This window comes from Lacerta agilis, chromosome 7 (assembly GCF_009819535.1).
Source record: "Lacerta agilis isolate rLacAgi1 chromosome 7, rLacAgi1.pri, whole genome shotgun sequence".
NCBI lineage: Eukaryota > Metazoa > Chordata > Lepidosauria > Squamata > Lacertidae > Lacerta > Lacerta agilis.
Window position 1 is genome coordinate 30,121,472 of NC_046318.1, and position 22,064 is coordinate 30,143,535.

At 44.0% G+C, this 22,064-nt stretch overlaps 2 protein-coding genes across 2 annotated transcripts; one reads left to right on the forward strand and one right to left on the reverse strand.

The window, feature by feature from the left end:
• Positions 1–4,889: 4,889 nt before the first annotated feature.
• On the reverse strand, positions 4,890–12,693 carry TDP2 (tyrosyl-DNA phosphodiesterase 2). The gene is made up of 7 exons (XM_033154709.1): positions 12,364–12,693; positions 12,159–12,244; positions 10,525–10,698; positions 9,769–9,860; positions 8,239–8,357; positions 6,454–6,624; positions 4,890–5,508 (listed from the first exon to the last, which is right to left on the reverse strand). The coding sequence occupies exons 1-7, from the start codon at positions 12,568–12,570 to the stop codon at positions 5,227–5,229; spliced, it is 1,131 nt and encodes a 376-aa protein (XP_033010600.1). The 5' UTR covers positions 12,571–12,693; the 3' UTR covers positions 4,890–5,226.
• A 257-nt stretch (positions 12,694–12,950) lies between these two features.
• On the forward strand, positions 12,951–16,703 carry ACOT13 (acyl-CoA thioesterase 13). Its single transcript, XM_033154710.1, has 3 exons — positions 12,951–13,167; positions 15,088–15,272; positions 15,530–16,703. Exons 1-3 carry the CDS (start codon positions 13,084–13,086, stop codon positions 15,681–15,683), a joined length of 423 nt encoding a protein of 140 aa, XP_033010601.1. The 5' UTR covers positions 12,951–13,083; the 3' UTR covers positions 15,684–16,703.
• The last annotated feature ends 5,361 nt before the right edge of the window (positions 16,704–22,064 follow it).

The window sequence follows — 22,064 nt, forward strand, 5'->3', positions numbered from 1 at the left end:
AAGGGTGTGGTTTGAAGGCACATTGATGCAGCAATCTTTGCTGAAGCTATGCAGGTTTGGGCCTAGTCAGTGCCTGGAAACCACGTCAGGGAGAACATTTGCTGTTCAACAGTAAAACAGACTGCCAAGGAAGGCAACGAAGAACAATGAGGTGAAGAATGAAGGTCAGGTCAGCAAGACATCTTCCTTTTGCGTTCTGGCACACCTAGAAATAGTTCACCTCCAGCCTGGCCTGACACTGCTGCAGGGCCTGCACAGGTACCAGCAATTATGATCATTATAATTATTAATATAGCCTTCATTAATACAAGTAAAAACATTAATGTGTACATAAGAATAAACTGCCCCCCCCTACCTTTTTGGTATGCTCCTGCCAAATTTGTAGGCTAGCTATTGGGCCTAGATGGACCTAGTGATGTTGGAAGGGTGGCACATTCCCCCTCTGCTGCCAGATGTCTGGTAGACTGAAAAACATGCAATTTTACCTTCTTAATTTTTAAGTGAGGAAGGAACTGCAAGGCGTTCCATGGTTCCAGCCGGTGCTTAGGGAGCGCTTGGAGGCTAACAGGAAGGCGTTCCCTGCTTTATAAACATGGCCACCTATATGTACAGACGGCAGGGATAGGAACTCCTGCTTCAGGCAAAACAATGCTTTGTAGTCTCTGGGGGCAACACTTGCGAGAGCTGTTGGGTGTGTTATGGACACCAGAAAAGACCCATTTTAAAACTGAAAACACATTTTCGCCAGGTGTGTCTATTTTTGTCATTCCAATTTCAAACATGAGCAATGCAAAACAAAATTAAAAAAAAACTAAGTATTGCTTGTGGGAACCAGTCCTAGCAATCTATTAAGTGTCACCGGCGCATGCAACTGTCCCAAGTAAACATGCACATTATGTTCACTATATTTGCCTCCCAATCCTATTCCGTTCCATCTTTAAATGGGATATTGCCAGTACTGAATTCTTATCGCCCTGATCTGTGCTTCTCACAAACATTTTGAAGCATTCGGCTTATCCAGTGCAAAATTGGATGAGTACATCCCATACAAACAAACAAAAATTATTTGCCTCTGGTTTCTCTTAGCCAAAAGGTTGTAAGTAACTTGGATCATGCAAGTGATTGTTTTAATAGAAGCCACTTTTATGCCTCGCAGAAGGTATTTTTATGAGATGTCCCCCATCACTTGATGCAACCAGCCATTGCTGCTCTTTCCATCAACTTCGTCTAGTTGCTCAGCAGCAGGGGGGGGCGGGGGGCGGGGAGAGGTTCCCACACACAGCGGTGTGAAAACATAGCCCGGCAGAAATACATCTGACTCCTTGTTGCAAAGATGAATGCAAAAGGCAGACAATATCTACCGTCAGTTCCCCCCCCCCCCGCCCCCAAGTGACGGATGCACAAGCGCTCTGTCACGGCAAGGAAGCTGCAGTTAAAGCCTCTTTGCAAAATTGCTAGGCACTCAAAGGAAGAAATGCATTTCCCCTGGAGACGACCACGGTTTTTTGTTTTTGTTGCAGCGGGGGAAGGGGGGCAGGAGCGGAGAGAGAGAGAGAGAGAGAGAGAGAGAGAGAGAGAGAGAGATGAAACATATTTGACTTTCCCCTTTGCATTTGCGAAGCCATCCCAGGATTAATGCTAGGTCCTTACCCGGATCTCACCTTGCTGGGCGAAGAGTGCTGGCTGTGCAAGAAAAAAACCCAGGGCCAGAGCAAAATCGAGAAATCGAAACAAATGCATCCTCCTGCGACTGCTGGACCTACTACCCCGCACCCCTTTTCCACCATACCCCACTTACTGAAAGCAGAAACGGCTTGCGAGGGCTTCCCTTTGCATGCGACACGAAGTCGCCGCCAGCACCGACCTACGATGGAAGCGGGCGGGGAGCTCAGATTTTCTTATCTGGCGGTTAGAGACGAGGCGAGGAGGGGATGGGGCTAGGAAAGAGAGAGAGAGATCGGGCGGCGCCAGGGACAGCAGCTGATGCTTCGGCAGGGTACGGCTGCATCCTTCAGTGCCCCATCTGCTCCTCCTCGTTGTCTTCTCGAAGATTTGCAAGACGGAGCAGGAGCTGTTGAGGGATTTATTATTATTATTATTATTATTATTATTTTGTAACCAAGGGCAAAAAAAAGGAAGTGGGTGTGCGTACTATTAGGCCAAGCTAGCAAAGCATAGGCGATCGATGACTGTAAGTCTTTTTCATGCTGCTGTCCAAAGCAAAACAAAAAAAAAAACAGACACAGCGAACGCTCGGTCTCCCTTCCTCCTTCCCAGCCACTAAAGCGCATTCGCCATCCATGGTCTGGGGCTGGATCGCAACCCCGCCACCAGGGAGCGATGCTTGAGCTCCACCCAACTCGCCTCTCATGCATCCTTAGAAGGGGCTGGAATAAAATTATTATTAATAATATATATTAATATATATTCCGCCCATATGGCTGGGTTTCTCCAGCCACTCTGGGCAGCTTCCAATAGAATATTAAAAACGCCATCAAACATTCAAAACTTCCCTAAACAGGGCTGTCTTCAGATGTTTTTTAAAAGTCAGGTAGTTGTTTAATTCCTTGACACCCGGCCGTCTGCAGAAGAGCATGGTGTTGTTGTTTTTAAAAAGCATACTTTAGAGAAAACACTGAAAAGTCTGACACAACTCTGAAATTTCGTTTTAAGTCAGGAAAATCACCACAAACCATGCAAGGTCAAGCAGGGAGCACTGAAGCAGAGCTCTCCCACTGCTGGTGTTTGAAGTCCTGTACTCCTGATGTTAGCTACAAGTCCTATCTATCCTGTAGTTTATTGAGAAATGTTCCTGTTTTGTGCATTTTCCCTCAAGCAAGCTTATGTTCAATTTGATATAAGCAGTGATTAAGCTGAAGTGTGTTAGACAGCGCCTGAACTATGGAAGTCGCTCCCACAGGGCGGGGCGGGGGGGGGCAGCAATGGCTACCAACTTGGATGGCTTTGAAAGAGGATTGAAGAAATTCACGGAGCAAATTCAATGGCCACTTGCCACCATGGCTGTGCTCTGCCTTCATGGTCAGAGGCAGTAATTCCCTTGATACCAAAGGAGGAGAAAGTGCTCATGTGCTTGGGGGTCCTGCCTGTTGGTTTGACACAATCCACTGCGTGGCCACTGTGAGAACAGGATGCTGGACTAGATGGGCCATTGGCCTGATCCAGCAGGCAATTATTATTATTATTATTATTATTATTATTATTATTATTATTATTATTATTATCATCATTTGAGACAGCCTTCATGCTTGCACATATGACAGCTTCAGGAATAGTTTGGGAAGGATTGCAGGCGTGGGGGAACCAAACAGCGCACATCAGGTAAAGACATCCCTGGCAGGTACATTAGTGCTCAAATGCCACAGCGGAGTGTGGGAACAACCTCACTGCGTTTCAAGCCGAAAACGTGTACATGAAATGCAACATCTTGGCAGCAACACTGCCTGAATGTAATAACCAAGTGAATGAATTATGGTGTCTGTAAAGAACAGAGATATTGTGGAAGCAACCTTGGCTGCAGTGAACTCACAGCTAAGAGTAAAAATAAAGACTGTATTTATTTAGAACATTAGCTGATGCCCAAAGTCCTCTGGGCAGTTCACACCACTGGCTTAGCTGTCAGATAAATATAATCCTAGAAAGGTGTGTTTGAACTTTGGAGGTTCAGTGGTTTGCTCGGTGCAGGAATCTGCAACTACTAGTACATCATCCTCAATGGAGGGCTGGCCAGCTTCTGTTTAAATACCTCCATCAAAGGAGGCTCCACCACAACCTCCTGAGATGGCCAGCTCCACTATCAAACAGCTCTCATAATTAGGAAGTTTCTCCTAGTTCAATAGCAGAGCATCTGCTTTGCATGCAAATCCTAAGCGGCAGTCGTAACTTACAACTCCCATCAGCTCCAGCAAGCAAGGCTAATGGCCAGGAATTATGGGAGTTGTAGTTCAGCAATATCTGAAGGCCCAAAGGTTCTCCACACCTGGTGTAGATAGTATCAAGCTAGACTGAACAATGGTCTGATTTAGTATAAGGTAGCTTCCGATGTTCCTATGAAATCTGCTTCCTTACCAGGTCCTCCTTCTGCCTCCTGGACAAACAGACAAGAGTCTTCTGCATGACAGCCCTGCGGAGAGACTCATCTCTTTCATGCTGAGATAAGCAACTCTGCAGACATCACATCCTGCCTACAGATCCTGTAGCAGCACTATTTTGGACATGGAAAAGTGGGAGGAATTCAGAATTCCCTGCAAGCACACAGTGACTTAGGAAACTGCAAGCACGTAGAGGGAATACTGCAAATTACCTACCCATGGGCAATCGTACCTTGCTGTTGGGGCTTCAAAATAACCAATGATCACTACCTTCTGTTGTGTGGGCTGCAGAGCTCCAGGAGAAAATACATTGGTAAGGAGGCAATTCCTTTGTTACCTGGTTTGATTACATGATCGGATCTATTTTAGGATTGCTGAATTTTCAGAGTCATTACCATCAGTGCCGGTCCTAGCTTTTTTGCCGGTGTGTTTCCATTGGACTCCACCTTGTCCTTTTCACCACTGCTGATGCAGTGGTCTCTCTCTTTGGGCTACTGGTGCATGGGAATCATCAAGTACCCATAACACTGATCTTGTAACTCAAGCCTTGCTCATCCTGGAAAAGCATCCCCCTTCTTCACAGACAGGAAATGATATGACACTTCAGCAATATAACAATTGTCCTAGGATTACCAGCCCATGTTTTAAGTTGGTTGCTCCCCACCCCCCCTTAAAACAATTGGCTATTTTTCCAACTCGGCTACCTGAAAACAGTGGTTTAAATAAATAAAAAATCCTTCAAGCCTATCTTTATTGAGTTCAATATAAGATTATAGAAAGGTGTGTTGAATTCTTTATTCAACTTAAGACTGAAATAGTATTATATGGCTAGCATTTTCATTTATCTATTTTGCACAGGAATTGAAACTTGGGAGGGAAATATATCCTGGAGTACCTATAAACTGGAAGGAATTTGAGAGTATACATTTAAAAGTCTTCTCCCCGCCCTTTCACTGGGCAAGGGTTCCAGTAACGCATGGATTAGTGTATTACCACTGGAATGTATAAATTTGAACCAATCCCACAATTGGTTTAAAATATAGCAGGATGGGGGGGGGGACAGGAAAGGTTATAACGGTGTTTTTCATACACAGCGTGGAAATCATTTCCGACCCCCTTATAGTACCACATCAAAATTGCAAAGCAGACCCCAGTGATCGCTAGGAAATCTGCCACAGTCCAGTTTTTCCAGCCCAATTAAATCCAAACTCTTAGGAACAATTTGTCCGACAGCAGAAGCCGCTCGGAGGAAGAGACGATCAAATCGCAATTTGCACTTGTAACGTGCATCCAAGTTAGTGTTTTGGCTTGTATCCCACGTGTAGCGGCAATGTTCTGGCTTGCCCAAGAATTCCCAAACATCCAGAATGTTGTCAGGCAAACCACCAAACTTAGCAACCTGATGGGGAGAAAAGTAGAAAGCGTTAATCGTGTACAGTGCTATAAATATACTGTGCTACCAATAATCAGCTTTCAAAAATGAGCCATGGATTGATTTTGTCACTTCTTATATAGTTCGTTGGGAGAGCCACCAATTTTGTTGTGAAGCACCATCACTGCTCCTTAGCAACACTGTTCTAATTCGGAAACCTGTTATCTGAAATAAATAGCTACCCTGGCTTTGTTTAATCACTTGGTACAAGGGAACTATGGGACATGGGTGGCGCTGTGGTCTAAACCACAGAGCCTAGGGCTTGCCGATCAGAGGGTCGGCGGTTCGAATCCCCACAACGGGGTGAGCTCCCATTGCTTGGTCCCTGCTGCTGCCAACCTAGCAGTTCGAAAGCACGTCAACTGCAAGTAGATAAATAGGTATCAATCTGGTGGGAAGGTAAACAGCGTTTCCGTGCACTGCTCTGGTTCACCAGAAGCAGCTTAGTCATGCTGGCCACATGACCTGGAAGCTGCGGACAAACGCCAGCTCCCTCGGCCTATAGAGCGAGATGAGTGCCGCAACCCCAGAGTCGTCCCGACTGGAGCTAACGGTCAGGGGTACCTTTACCTTTACAAGGGAACTGTGATATCTTGTGTAGTTTTATGCTTTGTTCATTTATTTCTCCTTAATGCTAGTCAGGTCTACTTTGTTGTCAGTATTTTGCAAGACAACTGCTGATTATTGCTGAATGATTATTTTTCTTCTTTTCTGTATGCATGTTCTTGAAAATCCTTAATAAAACCTGTGTTTAAATATATATATATAGGCAAAAGGGAATTGTGAATAATCACCAGCGGTGGGGAAAGCCTTTGTAAGTGATATGTGGGAAAAGCAACTGTTATTTTTAGGAGAGGGGGAAAGGAGTTACAAATAAAAACAACACAACTAAGGAGTTTTTCTCCAGTTCACCTCTTTGTCTCTGAGATTTGTATCTCCTCCAAAAATCACAGTAGTGGACTCTGGGGCCTCCGTCATTTTGGCAAGCACCCGTTTCAACTGATTCAAGCGTTCTTCACTATGACCCTTAGTGCTCTCCAGATGCGAAGTCATAAGGCAGAGGTCATTGCCAGATATGGTTGCCTATGAAGAAGAGCAAGAGATAAAGCATAAAGCGACATTTTCTGCATGCGACGGTCTGCTAAAGCAGTAGGATTTCACCACTCTTTACAGAAATTTCTCGTGAAAGAACAAGATGCATGGCATAAAACTACATTTTCTGCATGGGGCTAAGTAATAGGCCTTTCTTTACAATAGCAGTTAATTCTCCCGTATGTTGTTCTCCATATTTGGACAACACAAAGGTGGAGCTTTTCCTAGATGACAAGCACCTGTGGTAAAGATCTTGCCAGTTCTGGTTTCTTCTGTACAGTGCCTAGCCTAGGTCACAGTTGTGACTAATATGATAACAAACAGATAGGGCTGCGGCTATAACTGATCTAATCAACAGAAACTTAATCAGGTAACATTTTAGTTAATAGCTTTGTTGGGGCCAAATTTTAATCCACAATAAGAGACATTTTAAGATGGTGGGCTGAGGGAAGAGTGCACTTCTTTATTTACTTTAGGTTACTTTGATTCTAGGGATGTGGGTGGCGCTGTGGGTTAAACCACAGAGCCTAGGGCTTGCCGATCTGAAGTTTGGTGGTTTGAATCCCCGTTACGGGGTGAGCTCCCATTGCTCGGTCCCTGCTCCTGCCAACCTAGTAGTTCGATAGCACATCAAAGTACAAGTAGATAACAGGCACCGCTCCAGCGGGAAGGTAAATGGCGTTTCCGTGCGCTGCTCTGGTTTCGCCAGAAGCGGCTTAGTCATGCTGGCCACATGACCTGGAAGCTGTACGCCGGCTCCCTTGGCCAATAAAGCGAGATGTGCTCTGCAACCCCAGAGTCGTCCGCGACTGGACCTAATGGTCAGTGGTCCCTTTACCTTTACCTTTACTTTGATTCTGGTGCAATTATACAGTTGTTGTTGGCATCCGTCTGTCTTGAGAGACAATGGACTGCACTTCCAGGAATGAAGTCAAACCACTGGAGAATCGCAGAGCCTGCTGTGGCTGCAGAGGCTGGTAACTCGTAACTGTTGCCTTCCCATGTTGTTTTTGCTGCATTAGCAGCACCAAAGTGACCTCTCCTGGGCACAAACCTGGGCAGTATGTATGGAGGTCCTGAGCTGCCCAGACAACAAGACCACCCCCCCACCCCAAGCTTCACTGATGTGGTCCAAAGGAAAGCAGAGCAATATGTATGGCACCAGCTTGGCTGCAGGAATGGCTGGAAGGAGGCTTACAATATGGCATCCAATCGTCTTAGGGACTCCAGACAACGTTAAAATTAGGAGAGACTAACAATGAACAGGAGGTTTTGCCAAAAAAAATAAATTCCCACACTTAATCCAATATCCCCAGAAACAACTATATTGGTGTTCAGATAATATCAAAAGGAAATTGACTAACCAGTTTTTAAAAGTGGCTGAACTAAGACTGTTTTTATCTATTGACAAAACTATTTCAAAGGTTGTAGTAAGAATTTCAGTTCTTTTCCCACTTGCTTTTAGGTCTATTTTTTAACACACAGTAGTGTGCAAAAAATACCCACTGTTTCAAATTATTAGACACATCAACACTGTTAACTTTAGAACAAACAAACAACAACAAAAAGATTGCCCATGAACTAGGTGTGCAAGGACTCACTTACATGTACTGTCAATAAATTTCTCATCATGGAGGTGGTAGGGAAAGGTGTTATTTCTTCTTTTAAAACTCTGACTCTTGATTTTTTTAACATTATGGCTGTGAAATAACCGTCTGTATTACCTGAAGAGAGAAACACAGAAAAAGAAAAGGTCAACGACAATGATGTCTCCTTCAGAAATTCCATATAATAAAAGACAGTGGCCTTGTTCGGACTACTAAGGAATGGGTTGTATCCAACAAAGTCACCCTCCTAGTGCAAGGATTATCACCTGTGCAATTGGACACCCTCTCCCTGCCCACCATATTTATTCTGGGGGTTCCCCCAACCCTTCAGAGGGGGGAAGAGAGGAAGTTATCTTGCACAGGCAGACATCCTGGCAATGATGGGACTGCAGTCGGAAGCGGTGTCTGGGTGGGGTGGGGGGTAATAGCAAAAAATGTCCGGGAAAATCTGGACGCATGGCAACCCATGTCGGCCTTAAAAATAGCTCAAAAACTACTACTTTTTGGCCAGAAAAGCTCAACATCTTTGGGTCTGTCCAGATTTTCACTGTTTGAAATATGGCAACTCTACGTAAACCACTGAGGTTTTTTTTACTGTTTTTGCAATCAAGTGGTGTATAATTTCTTTCGAAATGAAAAAGTAAAGGAATCTGGGGTAGCCACAGATCTGTGCACTTCCCTCCTCCCCTCCAACGTGGCTGCAAGGTGGAGATCAGACACTTTTATTTCCATTTTTTAAATTAACCACAGGTTAGCACTGCGTCCAAACCAGGGGTCGGCAAGGCTTACCGGGCATGGGCCGGATCACTCCTGTGGAGATCCTCCGTGGGCTGGACCGGCGCAGCGTGACGCCGGAAATCGCTTCTGCGCATGCCCAGACACCCAAAATTGCGCCTGCACAGAAGTGATTTTTGGCGTCTGGGCATGTGCAGAAGCAGTTTCTGGAGCTGTGGAAGAGAGTCCCCGCGCTGCACTGTGCCCGTTTAGGGCAGCGCGCGGGGACTCAGCAAGTGGGTGGCTGGTTACGGGGGTGGCTCATGGGCCGGTTAAGTGACCCTCATGGGCCACTTTCCGCCATGGGCCTTAGGTTGCCAACCTCTGGACGAAACCCTCAATCGTGCTAAAATGTTACAATTTATTCAAACAAGTCAGCTTCATAAACCAAGCTGGCTTGTTATAGTTAAAACCAACCACAGTTTGTCTGGGTTCGGACATAGCTAATGTCTTTAGAGTTGCACTAGAAGGACGATGGGGATGGCATGCGTCAGAGTCTCTCTGAGGTTAATTTACATAATACCAAACCATAATTTGGCATTACATACAAATGAGGCCACTTACTCCTTTGAAGAAGCTGATACAGTCAACTCATAGCTTGTCCTCTGTTGAGAGAAGGCTTAAAGACTAAGAAATTTGGTCCATGAAGGCTTATACCATAATAGATAGATGAGACTTTAATTGTTCTTGCTGCAGCAGACTAATACAGCTACCCCACTAAATATGTATAGCAATTACTGTAACTTCATTTCACCTGGAATAATTGTGTAACTGATGGCCCTCTTCTGTAGATAGTATAAAACTGGAACAATAACCTCCTGAAGAAATACCACATCTGGACTGTACCTAAATGAGAAAGCGGAATGTGTAATGGAACATAAAGCAACATACTGTAAGCTGTTTACTATACAATGATCCTACACTGGTCTTCTTAACTTATTTAATAACTTATTTAATTACTGTAAAAAGCAACAACAACTAGCCTTACTTCATAACATTATGGCTGCAATGCATTGCAAACACACACATGGTTGTGCAAAAATATAGTTATGGAATCAAATGCACAAGCAACACAGGGAAGTGTAATGAACCTGAGATTTGTCTCTTGAGATTTAACTGTTTGTATCCAAAATGAGTAGCTGTGTAGATTCAGATCCTACTGGGGTTAAAATCAATTATGTTTTTCTAGGCTGGCATGCTTAAATCAGCCTCCTCCAACCTGGTGCCCCTAGATGCTTTGGTCTACATATCCCATCATGCTGGCTGCATCTGATGGGATATGTAGTACAAAATATCTAGAGGCAAAAGACTGGGTAAGGCTGGCTTATATATTCTTGGCAGCTCTACATTTTAGAAAAGTGTAAAAGAAAAAAAATGGCATAGTAGAAATATCCTGGGTTGTTTTTTTTAAGTGCATCCCAATCTTGTTTACTTTGAAATAAATCCCAATGATTTTAATTAGGCTGACACTCTAATAAGGTACCATAGGACCACTGTGATAGATACTTACAAAGCAAGATAGGAGCAAACTCCTCGTGCCCTTTCTTGCAGGTTATTTAAATCCAGGCCATCTATATTCCAGGTAATTAAAGAAAATGTGCTGTCATCCTCTTTGGGGCTAAGACCCGCCTCTTTAACAGCAGCAGAGACGTTACCGGTGGTCGAATCATCAGTTAGGTCAATGCTAGAAAACACAGACACAAGTTACTTATTATATTGATAAGCCACATTTAAAAGTAAAACTCTGAAGCTGGCTTCCATCATAAAATAATAAAACACTGTATAATACAACTGGGTTACCCAAGCCCTAATGAAACCAGTAATAATAAAACAAACACCCAGGTCAAAACTGAGATATCATGCATAACTCTTAACCACCGCACAGCAGCAAGAGAATGCATGCAATAGAAATAACAGCAATGAGTTATTGGGCCAAAGGTGAAGAATGGCAAAGGGTGTAATCCTAACCCTAGATCCACCAGAATGAGAGAGTTGGGGTATGGCAGGTCTCCAGTTCAGTCAGTAGATTCCCAGCTCAGTTAGGCTAAACTGGCATGTCACCAACCCCAGCTCAGTCAGAGATAAGCTGGTGTACCTGTCTTATCCCAGCTCAGCTGACAATCCAAAACCAGCAGAACTTACAGCAGCCCTGAAAAATAGGCATTCTAGGGCGGGGGGTGGGGGGTGGCAGGACCTGGCAGGGGGTACATACGCTGGATCCTCACTTTGTTCAGCTCAGTCAAGCAACTTGGCAACCCAAGGGAATGCCAGAGTGGCATAAATCAGACTCTATATTAAAGACTTATTTCCCTTCTGCCCGTTTTAGGCTTGCTCAAAGTCCTGAGCGGACTTTGGATCTGGCATACTCTATGCTGGCTTCACTTAATTATGTAAAGTACTCTGGCTTCCCATACTTGGGATTGTTTCCTCATTCATATTTTCAAGAAATGTATCTGAGATGCTGGCCAGCTGTGAAAATGGCTTTACTTTCAGCTCAACATAGTGGAGCCGGTTTATGAAGGTACAAATCGATACCAGGTAGGTAAAATACAGGTTATTGCCATCTGGATTAGGTCCTTAGCAGCAGAGGCCACTCCTGCAGCCTGCCCCTTTCTCCCACTAAGTTTCATTTTTTCCAAGTGCTCAGCAGCCATGTAAACACAGCACTAATGTGCCCCAGGGCACCCTTGGTATGGCAGAACTCTGGGGCATGGGAGGGAATTTAAATGGCAGATCGCAGAAGGAACCAACATGTAAGTTTTCCACAATGACCTGGAACAATGCTACTTCATGGGCATTGTGGAGGCCTTAAAACTGGAGAATTGCTGGAGCCAAGTGCAAGAGATATTAACAATTATACCACTTACAGAGGCATGTACTATTGTAGAGTAAAGGCAGCAGACAGGTTATGCTCTTCCAAAGAGAATGAGGTGGGCTAGGCTAAGAGAACAGGGATTAGCCCATGGTCACCCCAGTGAACTCGTGGCTGGGAGGGGATGTTAACCCCTCTGACTCAACTGCCCTGACAGCACGACCGTCCAATTGCACCAATATGGCCCCCATGCATCTGTACACAAGCGGGAATCGATTTTTTAATCCCGAGGTCTTCTTGAGAGGGATGAGTTACAGGCGCGGGAGACTTACAGGGTTCCCTGCACCGGGAGAGGCTCTGGCATCGCGTCCATAGGTTGCTCCTCAAGAGGCGGCTCAAAATAAGAATTCAGCGCTCTCTGCAAAAACAAACAAACAAAGAAACAACAAAGGCCCAAAAGGCACGAGTGTGATTGTGTGCAAGGATCATGCGACGGGATCTATAAAGCACGTGCTAAAACGAGAAGCGAGGGCATACCTGCATATCCCAGTCATTCTCTGCCAGGTAGCACTGAGCAATGGCTACATCGCTGCCGCTGATGGAGGCAAATTCCAAACATAGGAGCTTCCTGTGCTTCTCTTCTTCCTTTTCTTCCTCCTCCTTGGAAGGCTGCAGCTGCTGCTCCTGCGTCCTCTCCTCCGGGGTCGCCTGCTCCACCCCATGAGCAACGCTGCCCACATCCATGTGCCTGTTTGTGAGTTGTTGTTGTTGTTGCTGCTGCTGTTTTTTTTTTTAAAGCTCGCGCTCCCTGTTTTCTTTCAGGACCACCACCGGTTTTTCAGCTTCAGCAAATGCACGCCCCTCGAAGCTCAAATGTCGCGCAGGCGCAGCACGGGCAAGACACTTGACGCTTCTGCGCTCGCCCGCCTAGCTGGGAGGTGAAAGGGTAGGCGCCGTGGGCGGGGATTCGACGAAGGCTGCGAACGTTCGGCGAATGGAACGCGGAGTAGCAAGTTTTAGAACGCTGGGAGCGAGCGAGGGAGGCGGGGCTCTTGTCAAGAGACGCTTCTCCAGTTCTCCAGAGCCGGCGCTGAGCTCCGAAGCGTCAATTTGATGCTCGCGGATCCTGCAGCTTTGCAATTGCCTCGTGCTTTCCGCAACTCCGAGGAGATCTCCCAGCTAACTTGACTGCATTAGCGAGAAGCCTGGCTATAGCGCCTTGCTCGAGAGAAGGTCGGAAGTTCGGAACCTTGAATCATGAGTCACCTTACGATCCAGTCTCTCCGCGAGATGATGAAAATTATTCTGGAGTCTCCCAGATTTGATCGGGTGCTGAATAAGGTAATAGCACGGGGGGGGGGGGATTTGCTGAGGTTCCCTACCCTGTCTGTGTATTGACTTTCCAATGTCACCTTGAATAGGGCAGCAAAGTTGTGCAGGGAGTGAACACTCTGGGCCTATTGGCGCTTGAAAAACGTAGGTTTACAGTCGAAACAAAATAGAAAATTCTTTTCAGTAGCACCTTAGAGACCAACTGTGTTTGTTCTTGGTATGAGCTTTCGTGTGCATGCACACTTCTTGTGCATGCACACTATCTGAAGAAGTGTGCATGCACACGAAAGCTCATACCAAGAACAAACACAGTTGGTCTCTAAGGTGCTACTGAAAAGAATTTTCTATTTTGTTTCGACTATGGCAGACCAACACGGCTACCCACCTGTAACTGTAGGTTTACAGTGTTCCTGAGAGAGGTCCTCAGTACTGCTTTAGATTGCAAACTACTTTCTCTACCATTCACTTATATACTTGCTGCTGCATTTTGGATCCTATTCAACTCAGTACATAACAATACTCCGGGGGTGGGTGCGGGTGGCGGCTTCCCAATGATCTTACTTCACTCTGTTCAAAACAGCCTTGGGACTATTGGGTGTGTCCTAACCAGATTATTTACATAGAAATTGCCCTGGTTTAAAGGCCTATTTGCCCCAGCTGGTTTCAGCCAATCAAACTACTTATTGCAGAAATTAAAAATAAACACTATTTGTAACATATGCTTACTGAAACTCGAAGCTTCCTTTTTGAAAAAGGGAATAAATAATTAGAAGAGGTTTGAATGCACATTTAATGCACACGACCTTCCCACAGAATCCTAGGCACTGTAGTTTAAGGGAGCTGGGAAGCATAGGGGTAAACAGCAGTTCCCATGATTCTTTGGGGCAGGTTATGTGCTTTAGGTTTCTGGTATGTAGACAGCTGAAGATTGAGCAAGTTCAATGGGCCCATAATGTTCGCTGACCTTTAGTCTGGCTGACAGCAGAAAAACATTGGGGAGGCCAATAGCAGGGGCGTAGCAAGGTAAATTGGTACCCGGGGGCAAAAAAATATTTGTAACCCCCCCCCCCAGGCATGGGAAGGTCAGGTGGTACCTGGTGCAGAAAATTTCTTGTCAACCCCCCCTTGATTCCCCCCCCACGCAAATATGGTTTTACGTTATTTCATATTTTCTTACAAAGGAATAATTACAAGTAATAATTTTTTTAAAAAAAACTTTTATTTATATCCCACCCTCCTCGGCCAAAGTCGGGCTCAGGGTGGCTAACATCAGATACATAACATTGGTATAAAATCAAACAATAATTAAATTACCTCCTAAAAGCATCTCAAAATCAAATTAAAGTCTAATTAGATGGCTTTCCACAGGGTTAGGGTTGGGAACAGTAAGTGCTCCACTGAACTGAAATTTCAGCCTTCATGACATAGGAAAACAGCCAAGTGAACAGTTATTTTGGTGGAGGAGGGTCAAGATGTTAACCGATATGCATGAAATTTCATATATAGCTATATAATATGCATGAAATTTCATATATAGCTATATAATCCCTAGTATAGTAAGATAAGACCTTCGGAGCAGGCATTTAAAAAAAATAATAGTTGCTTGATAATTTGTCACCCCCTCCATTATGGAACCTGGGGCAGCCCCCCGCCCCCCTTGCTACGCCCCTGGACAATAGAATGGAGTACAGTATGCTTGAAAGGGGCACCACTAAATGGTTGGTACCCAGAGGGAAAGAACTCAACCTTATTTTGTTGCTGGTTTCACTTGTTTTTTCCTACTGTTAGCTGTTTTGGGGACCAAAAGGCAACATATGCATGTTTTAGATTTTAAAAAGCAAGCATTTAATTTCAGTTTAGTAGCCTCTAGAAAACCTACTGAAGCTTAATGGAACAGGACTTTTCTTCTCTCACCCACTCTGCTCCCAGATGTCAGTTATTTCTGCCACTCCTGGAAAAATTGTCTGTGAAATGAAAGTGGAAGAGGAGCACACAAACCGAGGCGGGACCCTTCATGGAGGATTGACAGCAACTCTGATAGATGATGTGTCAACCTTTGCTTTGCTGTACACTGAAAGAGCAGCACCTGGAGTCAGTGTGGATATGAATATTACGTATGTATGACAAAATCCGAGATTTATTTCAGTGCCGGCTTTCGTTTAATTGCGCCTTGACTCCGCAACTTATGTGACTTGTATTAGTTTAAAGTAGTGGTGTGGGTTTTTGGGAAAGTTTTGGACCTCACAGGGTGGTTGTGAGGATAAAATGAGGGAAGCAAACCCTATATGCAGGCTTGAGCTCCTTGAAGGAGAGATTAACTATAAATGTAAGGATTGTTTTTTCTCTCTCTCTCCCCTTTTCCAAATTCAAGCTACATGTCTGCAGCTAAGATCGGAGACGAAATCCAGATCACTGCGGAGATTCTGAAGCAAGGAAGAAAATTGGCCTTTGCCAACGTGGACTTAATAAACAAGGCGACAGGGAAATTGATAGCCCAGGGGAGGCATACCAAATACCTGGGATAATCACAGAAGGAAGTAGTCACTTCATAAGCTTTGGGCCTAGAAGAAAAAGAACGGGGTAGCATTTTTATTGAAGTAAGTCAAACAAAGCAATACAGTAAAAACAATAGATGAGAATGGATTAATGTAACAAATCCTCCTTAATGTTCATGTAAACTTAAGGTGATGGTTCAAGTTCATGTTTATTATTCCATGTGCATTTTATTGTAAGCCATCTCTTGGGGGCTGGAAGGGATGCTGTGTGTGCATGTGCCAGGAAGCAGGATACAAATGTAATTAGCAACAATTTGTCGTTGCCAGAATAATGTGTTGCTGTGACTAATGCTGGTTTGATTCCTGAAGAGAAAGCTACAAAGAAAAGATGGATAAAACTGTCTGAACTGAAGTGTTCCAGCATCTGAAACCTGGGAACCATTTGTGGAAGAGGTTCTGATGCTGGTGCTTTTGGGTTTGGGTGGGTTCAGAGTCCCCAGGGGTGGGCCTCTGCATCCAGGATGTTTTCACTGAAAGAAGGAGCGGTGATTGGGGTGGGGGGGGATTCTGCTTTCAATGGCTGAGGAAGCCTCCAGAACAGCATGAGAGGTGGTGCCAAGGGCTGCAGGAGGGAAGGAGGAATTGGTGAAAATTGCCTCTCATGTGCATGTGTACACACATGGTTACTCCAGCAAGAAGTCTCTGTGAAATCTCAGTCCCTTCTGCAAATTGGAGGAGTCCTCCTCTTTGCAGATGGGTGGCTATAGGTCCAGCTAAGAATGTTTGCAGATGACTTCCATGTCAGCCCAAGTGTTTGGACTGACCAGTGTACTTTGAATCCAGTGGTGAATGACTGACAAACTAAGCATAAACTACTTCTTCCTCCTCTGTTAATTTGTAGATATTATTGAACCATGTATAAAGTGAATTGATCTTAAAAGGGTACTTTTCCTTCCAAAATAATGAATCTAAAGCATGAACACTGTGTTAAAAGGAAGTTCAGTATGGTGACAACTCAACAGTTTTCAATAAACTTGGTTTTGTAAACTTTGCTTGTGTGTATTCCCCCCCCCCAAGTTGATTTAGGATACAGTGATGTGGGTGGCGCTGTGGTCTAAACCACTGAGCCTCTTGGGCTTGCTGATCAGAAGGTCAGCGGTTCAAATCCCCACAATGGAGTGAGCACCTGTTGCTCTGTCCCAGCTCCTGCCAACCTAGCAGTTTGAAAGCATGCCAGTGCAACTAGATAAATAGGTACCACTGTGGGAAGAAGGTAAACGGCATTTTGTGCACTCTGGTTTCTGTCACATTGTTCTGTTGCGCCAGTAGCAGTTTAGTCATGCTAGTCACATGACCCGGAAAACTCTGTGGACAAACGTCGGCTCCCTTGGCCTGAAAGCGAGATGAGCGCTGCCACCCCATAGTTGCCTTTGACTGGACTTAACCATCCAGGGGTCCTTTACCTTTTTACCTTTCCTTTACAGTCCTATACTCATTTACCTAAGATTTGGCCCCATTGAACATAGTGGAACTTACTTTTAAATAGATATATGTAGGGTTGCACTATTGGCCTACAAAGGGGCTCTCACAACTAAAAAAGTTGTGGGTGCTTTCTGGCTCTGAAAACTTACTTTCGAGGCATATCACAGAATGCTTTTATATTCTTATTTTTATGTATGTCGAAGCGGTAATTTATGGGCCCTTATGTCTATTAGGATTGCTCTGGAGACCATCTGAGGTGGAAGTGGAAGTATGCAGACATTGATCAAGCATGGTACCTTCATTATGGAACTAGACAAAGGGAAGCCAGACTGATTGTATCATTACAGATGTTTATAATGAGAGCCAATGTTCACCTTGTCCAATGAGGTTTAGCTAATTTGGATTTTGTGGTGTTTTATTAATGTTTAATCTTTTTTATGGAGTAGTTCTTCTTATTGTGTTTTTGGGACAACTATGTAAATGAAGTTCAACATCAAAAAATAAGATCATGGCCACTGGTCCCATCACCTCCAGGAAAATAGAAGGGGAAGAAATGGAGACAGTGAGAGATTTTACTTTCTTGGGTTCCATGATCACTGCAGATGGTGACAGCAATCACGAAATTAGAAGACGCCTGCTTCTTGGGAGAAAAGCAATGACAAACCTAGACAGCATCTTAAAAAGCAGAGACATCACCTTGCCCACAAAGGTCCATATAGTTAAAGCTATGGTTTTTCCATTAGTAATGTATGGAAGTGAGAGCTGGACCACAAAGAAGGCTGATCACCGGAGAATTGATGCTTTTGAATTATGGTGCTGGAAGAGACTCTTGAGAGTCCCATGGACTGCAAGATCAAACCTATCCATTCTGAAGGAAATCAGCCCTGAGTGCTCACTGCAAGGACAGATCCTGAAGCTGAGGCTCCAATACTTTGGCCACCTCATGAGAAGAGAAGACTCCCTGGAAAAGACCCTGATGTTGGGAAAGATGGAGGGCACAAGGAGAAGGGGACGACAGAGGACGAGATGGTTGGACAGTGTTCTCGAAGCTACTAACATGAGTCTGATGACCAAACTGTGGGAGGCAGTGGAAGACAGGAGTGCCTGGCGTGCTTCTGGTCCATGGGGTCATGAAGAGTCGGACACGACTAAATGACTAAACAACAAAAATGTAAATGGAGAGTGTTTACTAATAATTACAGTCAGGATAGACCATAGGAGAGAAATTTGGTTTGAGGGTATAATGCACCCACTCACGTGCCGTCCAAAACTTATATTGGATCTACTATGTGACATTTCTATACAAGGTTCAAATTTATTCACAACGGGCCAGCTTGGAAAAAAACACTAAACAATGAGTTGGTATTCTTGCTTGAGCCTCTGTGAGCAAAGGCTCGGGCTTCTGTTTGCCCCCTCCATCCATCCTTCTGTGGGTCTGGAATAAGGAATAACCCATGGTTCCATTTTGCTTATATTTAAGTGTGAACAATGAATTCTTAACGACAAACTCTGGTTTAAACAAGCTAGCTTTATTACTGGTGGTTTGGCATTGCCTTGTTTTGCAGTTGACTAGTTTAAAAACAACAAAAACATAAACAAAACCCTCCTGGTTCACACTGAATGACAAGCAAGGAAGTTGGGAAGTTCTCTATTGAATTAACACAGCAGAACCAGAACAATCATGTTAACACCAAATGCCGCTATTGTAAATGGTCATTCACTGCACATTTATTGGCCTGCTAACTTTAAATTGTGATTTAGTGCTACATGCACAAATTTGTGTGAATTTAAGTGCCCCCCACAAGTAATGATTCAGGTTAACTTCCTCCATCTTGACTATGCCCATATTATACCTGCCAACTGTGTATACAGTAGTACATGCATCTGCTTGAAGTGGGCTGGAGTCCAAAAAAAGCTTATGTAATAACTAATCTGGTAGTCTTTAAGGTGCTACAAAACACCTTTGCTTTTGTTGTTAAAACTGGGTCAGGAGCAGATTGTTAGCTTGGTGGGAAAACAGTAATTTGAAACCCCCAAGGGTCTAATGGTCACCTTTCCTGGTGGCACAAAGATTCATAAGGTTCTCCATCATTAGGTAACTTTACTATCATCCCTCACCACTGATCCTACTGGTTAGGGGTGATGGGATTTGTAGTCCAACAATATTTGGGGGGTCCAAGGTTGGGAAAGGCCTCATGCCCTCAAGAAGCTGCATTCCCAGGCTGCCTTCATTGCTGTGGGTTTGGTAGATTTGCACCACAGACTTGCAACCAAGTGGCTGCAGTCTATTACATAACTGTGCACCTATAGAGCACTGATCCCTTGCAGGTCCTATTTGCTTCCTAACACCAGCAACGACATTAAGAGAACTGATGCAAAACTGGAAGGTCGGGGTGGTGAAGATGACAGCGGCAGAGTTTGAATTATTCTAGCAGCATGCCTGCTAGTCTTGCTTTGGAACAATCTGGCCCAGATTCTGTAAAGTGCTTCTAATGTCCTGTGATAGCAGTGGCAGGCCAGGGGGTGAAATAGCTCCTTCTCACCGGAGAGTTCTCATTCCTCTTAAAAGCTTTCTAGAATTTGGACTGTCTGAATGAAATTGTATTTCAATTCCTTGCAGCTTTGAGCTTGGCACTTATCTCATCCTTCCCTGCTTTCAAAGATCCCTCATCTGAGCAAGTTATCTGAAGAAGTGTGCATGCACACAAAAGCTCCTACCAAGAACAAACTTAGTTGGTCTCTAAGGTGCTACTGGAATGAATTTTTTATTTTTTATTTTGTTTTGACTATGGCAGACCAACACGGCTACCTACCTGTAACTGAGCAAGGGAATAAAAGTGGGGAGGGGCAGGGAGAGCAAAACTGTAGGGAAGCCAATCAAATAGTTAGCAACGGGGAATGGCTGTGGATGTAATGAATGGGTGGTGATAGTACAGATAGAAAATGCCTGCTACTTTCAGAAGTGTGGTTACGTGGCTGACATTTGTATTAATAGACAGGAGCAGCTCATTGCTGGCTCACAAAAAGTTTGGACACGCCCTATAATATGTAAGAGTTAAGTACCAGTTGATAAATAAGTCAGTGACTAGGAACACTTTCCAACAGTCTTTGCTATACCTTCGTAATAATAAGATCGTGGGAGCTTACATAGCCCCTTGTCTACGTGTTTTACAAGCTATGGAGCTTGTTTTCGAACTTGAGTTTAGGTTTTTAACCTTTGGGATGAAGCAAAATTAGAATTTTGAGTTGGGATAATTACCACTCACTATTTGGGAGTGTTCTTTGTGTCTGAAGTTTCTTATCCTCCCCCTAGACTTAATAGCAACCAAGCTATCTCGAGTTATACAAACACAATTTCCTTTTTCTCCTTCTGAGGAAACTGATAGATCATAACAGTGAAACGAGATTTTTAGCCAGCAACTTGTTAAGGTTGTTTGGAAGTTATTTTTGGCATTTGGAATTATTTGGAAAGTTTGTTGAATTGTTTCGTTTCCTTTTGATTAGTTTACTACGTTTTGGAGTTTATTTTTCTTGAGCAACTCTGCTCTTAAATCATTAAATATATTGTTTGTTTGATTATTATCATATAAATATACGCTCATCTCGTACAGGGAACTTTCACGGTGTGGATTCTTTTTTGTTATTTGGTTGTTCCCGTGATTGTCTTTTTTGCCTAGGCTCACAAAATTTAGCTGTTTTGATCACTCTCTTGATGGCAGAACCTATATTGCTGCATACTGATCTTGGTGTTGCAATACCTCTTGCAGGATTCATTAGGGAGATATATACCAAGTCAGACCATCTAGCTCAGCGTTGTTAACACATGACTAGCTGTGACTCTTCAGCTTTCCAAACTGGAGTCCTACCTAGTCCTTCCTGGAGATTTCGTGGACCGATCCTGCTTAATGTGGTCCTTCGCTATTGACTGTTTAGAGGGGCGTTGGGGAACTATCGGCCCTCCTTATTGCTGAACTGTGTTTCCCATCAGTCCCAGCCAGCATGATCAATAGTCAAGGCTTATGAGAGTTGTAGTTCAACAACATTTGGAGAGGCAAAGGTTCCCCACCCATAATGTTAATTTCTGAGGGTGCAGTGTTAGAACTCAAGCTTGTGCTGTGCAGTTACATGGTGGGTAAGGAAATATACTCTGCTAATTCTCAGAAGAACATTTTCCCCTTTAAAATGGGTTGGAAATGGGGGGGGGGGGAGAATCCCTTTGGTACTTCGTAACATCAGCCTGGCTCCCAATCATAGTTGTCATAGTTGTCAACTTTTCCCTTTTATTGTGAGGAATCCTATTGGGAATAAGGGAATTTTCCTTAAAAAAAGGGAAAAGTTGACAGCTATGCTCCCAATAGCTATTTTAGGTGCACACCTCTGGCCTGGTGAAATGTGACATTCTCCCTCCAAATTGTAGTCCTTCATTCATTATTATAAACTTATTATGAAGACTTCTCCCTTTAACTGGGTTTCAAAAGTGATTTGCCATGTTTTATATATAATTTTAATGTATTGATTATAGAAACCTTATGAAAATCTACATTTATACAACGCCCATGTTATAGGCCAGGCTTTCTGTGAGCATAGTGTAGACCTTGCTCAATATTCCACTTGTGCTATTGTGCTAGAGGAAACAAACCAGGAAGCTTTGCTTCCTGTTCTGTCCAAACCAGAGTGCAGAGCTTGCTTGTCTCTAACAAGCAACTACTGTACCCCTAGCCAACCTTTTGTTGTTTTCTTCCTGATAATCACTTGTTAAAGAGCAGGTAATCCTTGGTTCTAATGTAACAGAAAGCCGCAGCTTCCTGGTGTATGATTGTGTACTGCCACTCATCCATAATAAACCAGGAAATTTAATTTATTGTTACATGTGAACACTGCCAATAGATTTTGAATTAGTATCTCCAGCTTATTTTGCATACAATATGC

Coding starts and splice junctions, on each gene's coding strand:
- ACOT13 (XM_033154710.1), top strand. CDS start 13,084: ATGAGTCACCTTACGATCCAGTCTCTCCGCGAGATGATGAAAATTATT. Junction 13,168..15,087: donor TTGATCGGGTGCTGAATAAG/GTAATAGCACGG, acceptor CTCTGCTCCCAG/ATGTCAGTTATTTCTGCCAC. Junction 15,273..15,529: donor AGTGTGGATATGAATATTAC/GTATGTATGACA, acceptor TCCAAATTCAAG/CTACATGTCTGCAGCTAAGA.
- TDP2 (XM_033154709.1), bottom strand. CDS start 12,570: ATGGATGTGGGCAGCGTTGCTCATGGGGTGGAGCAGGCGACCCCGGAG. Junction 9,861..10,524: donor GTTTGCTCCTATCTTGCTTT/GTAAGTATCTAT, acceptor TTTCTCATTTAG/GTACAGTCCAGATGTGGTAT. Junction 8,358..9,768: donor CAGTTACACAATTATTCCAG/GTGAAATGAAGT, acceptor TTCTCTCTTCAG/GTAATACAGACGGTTATTTC.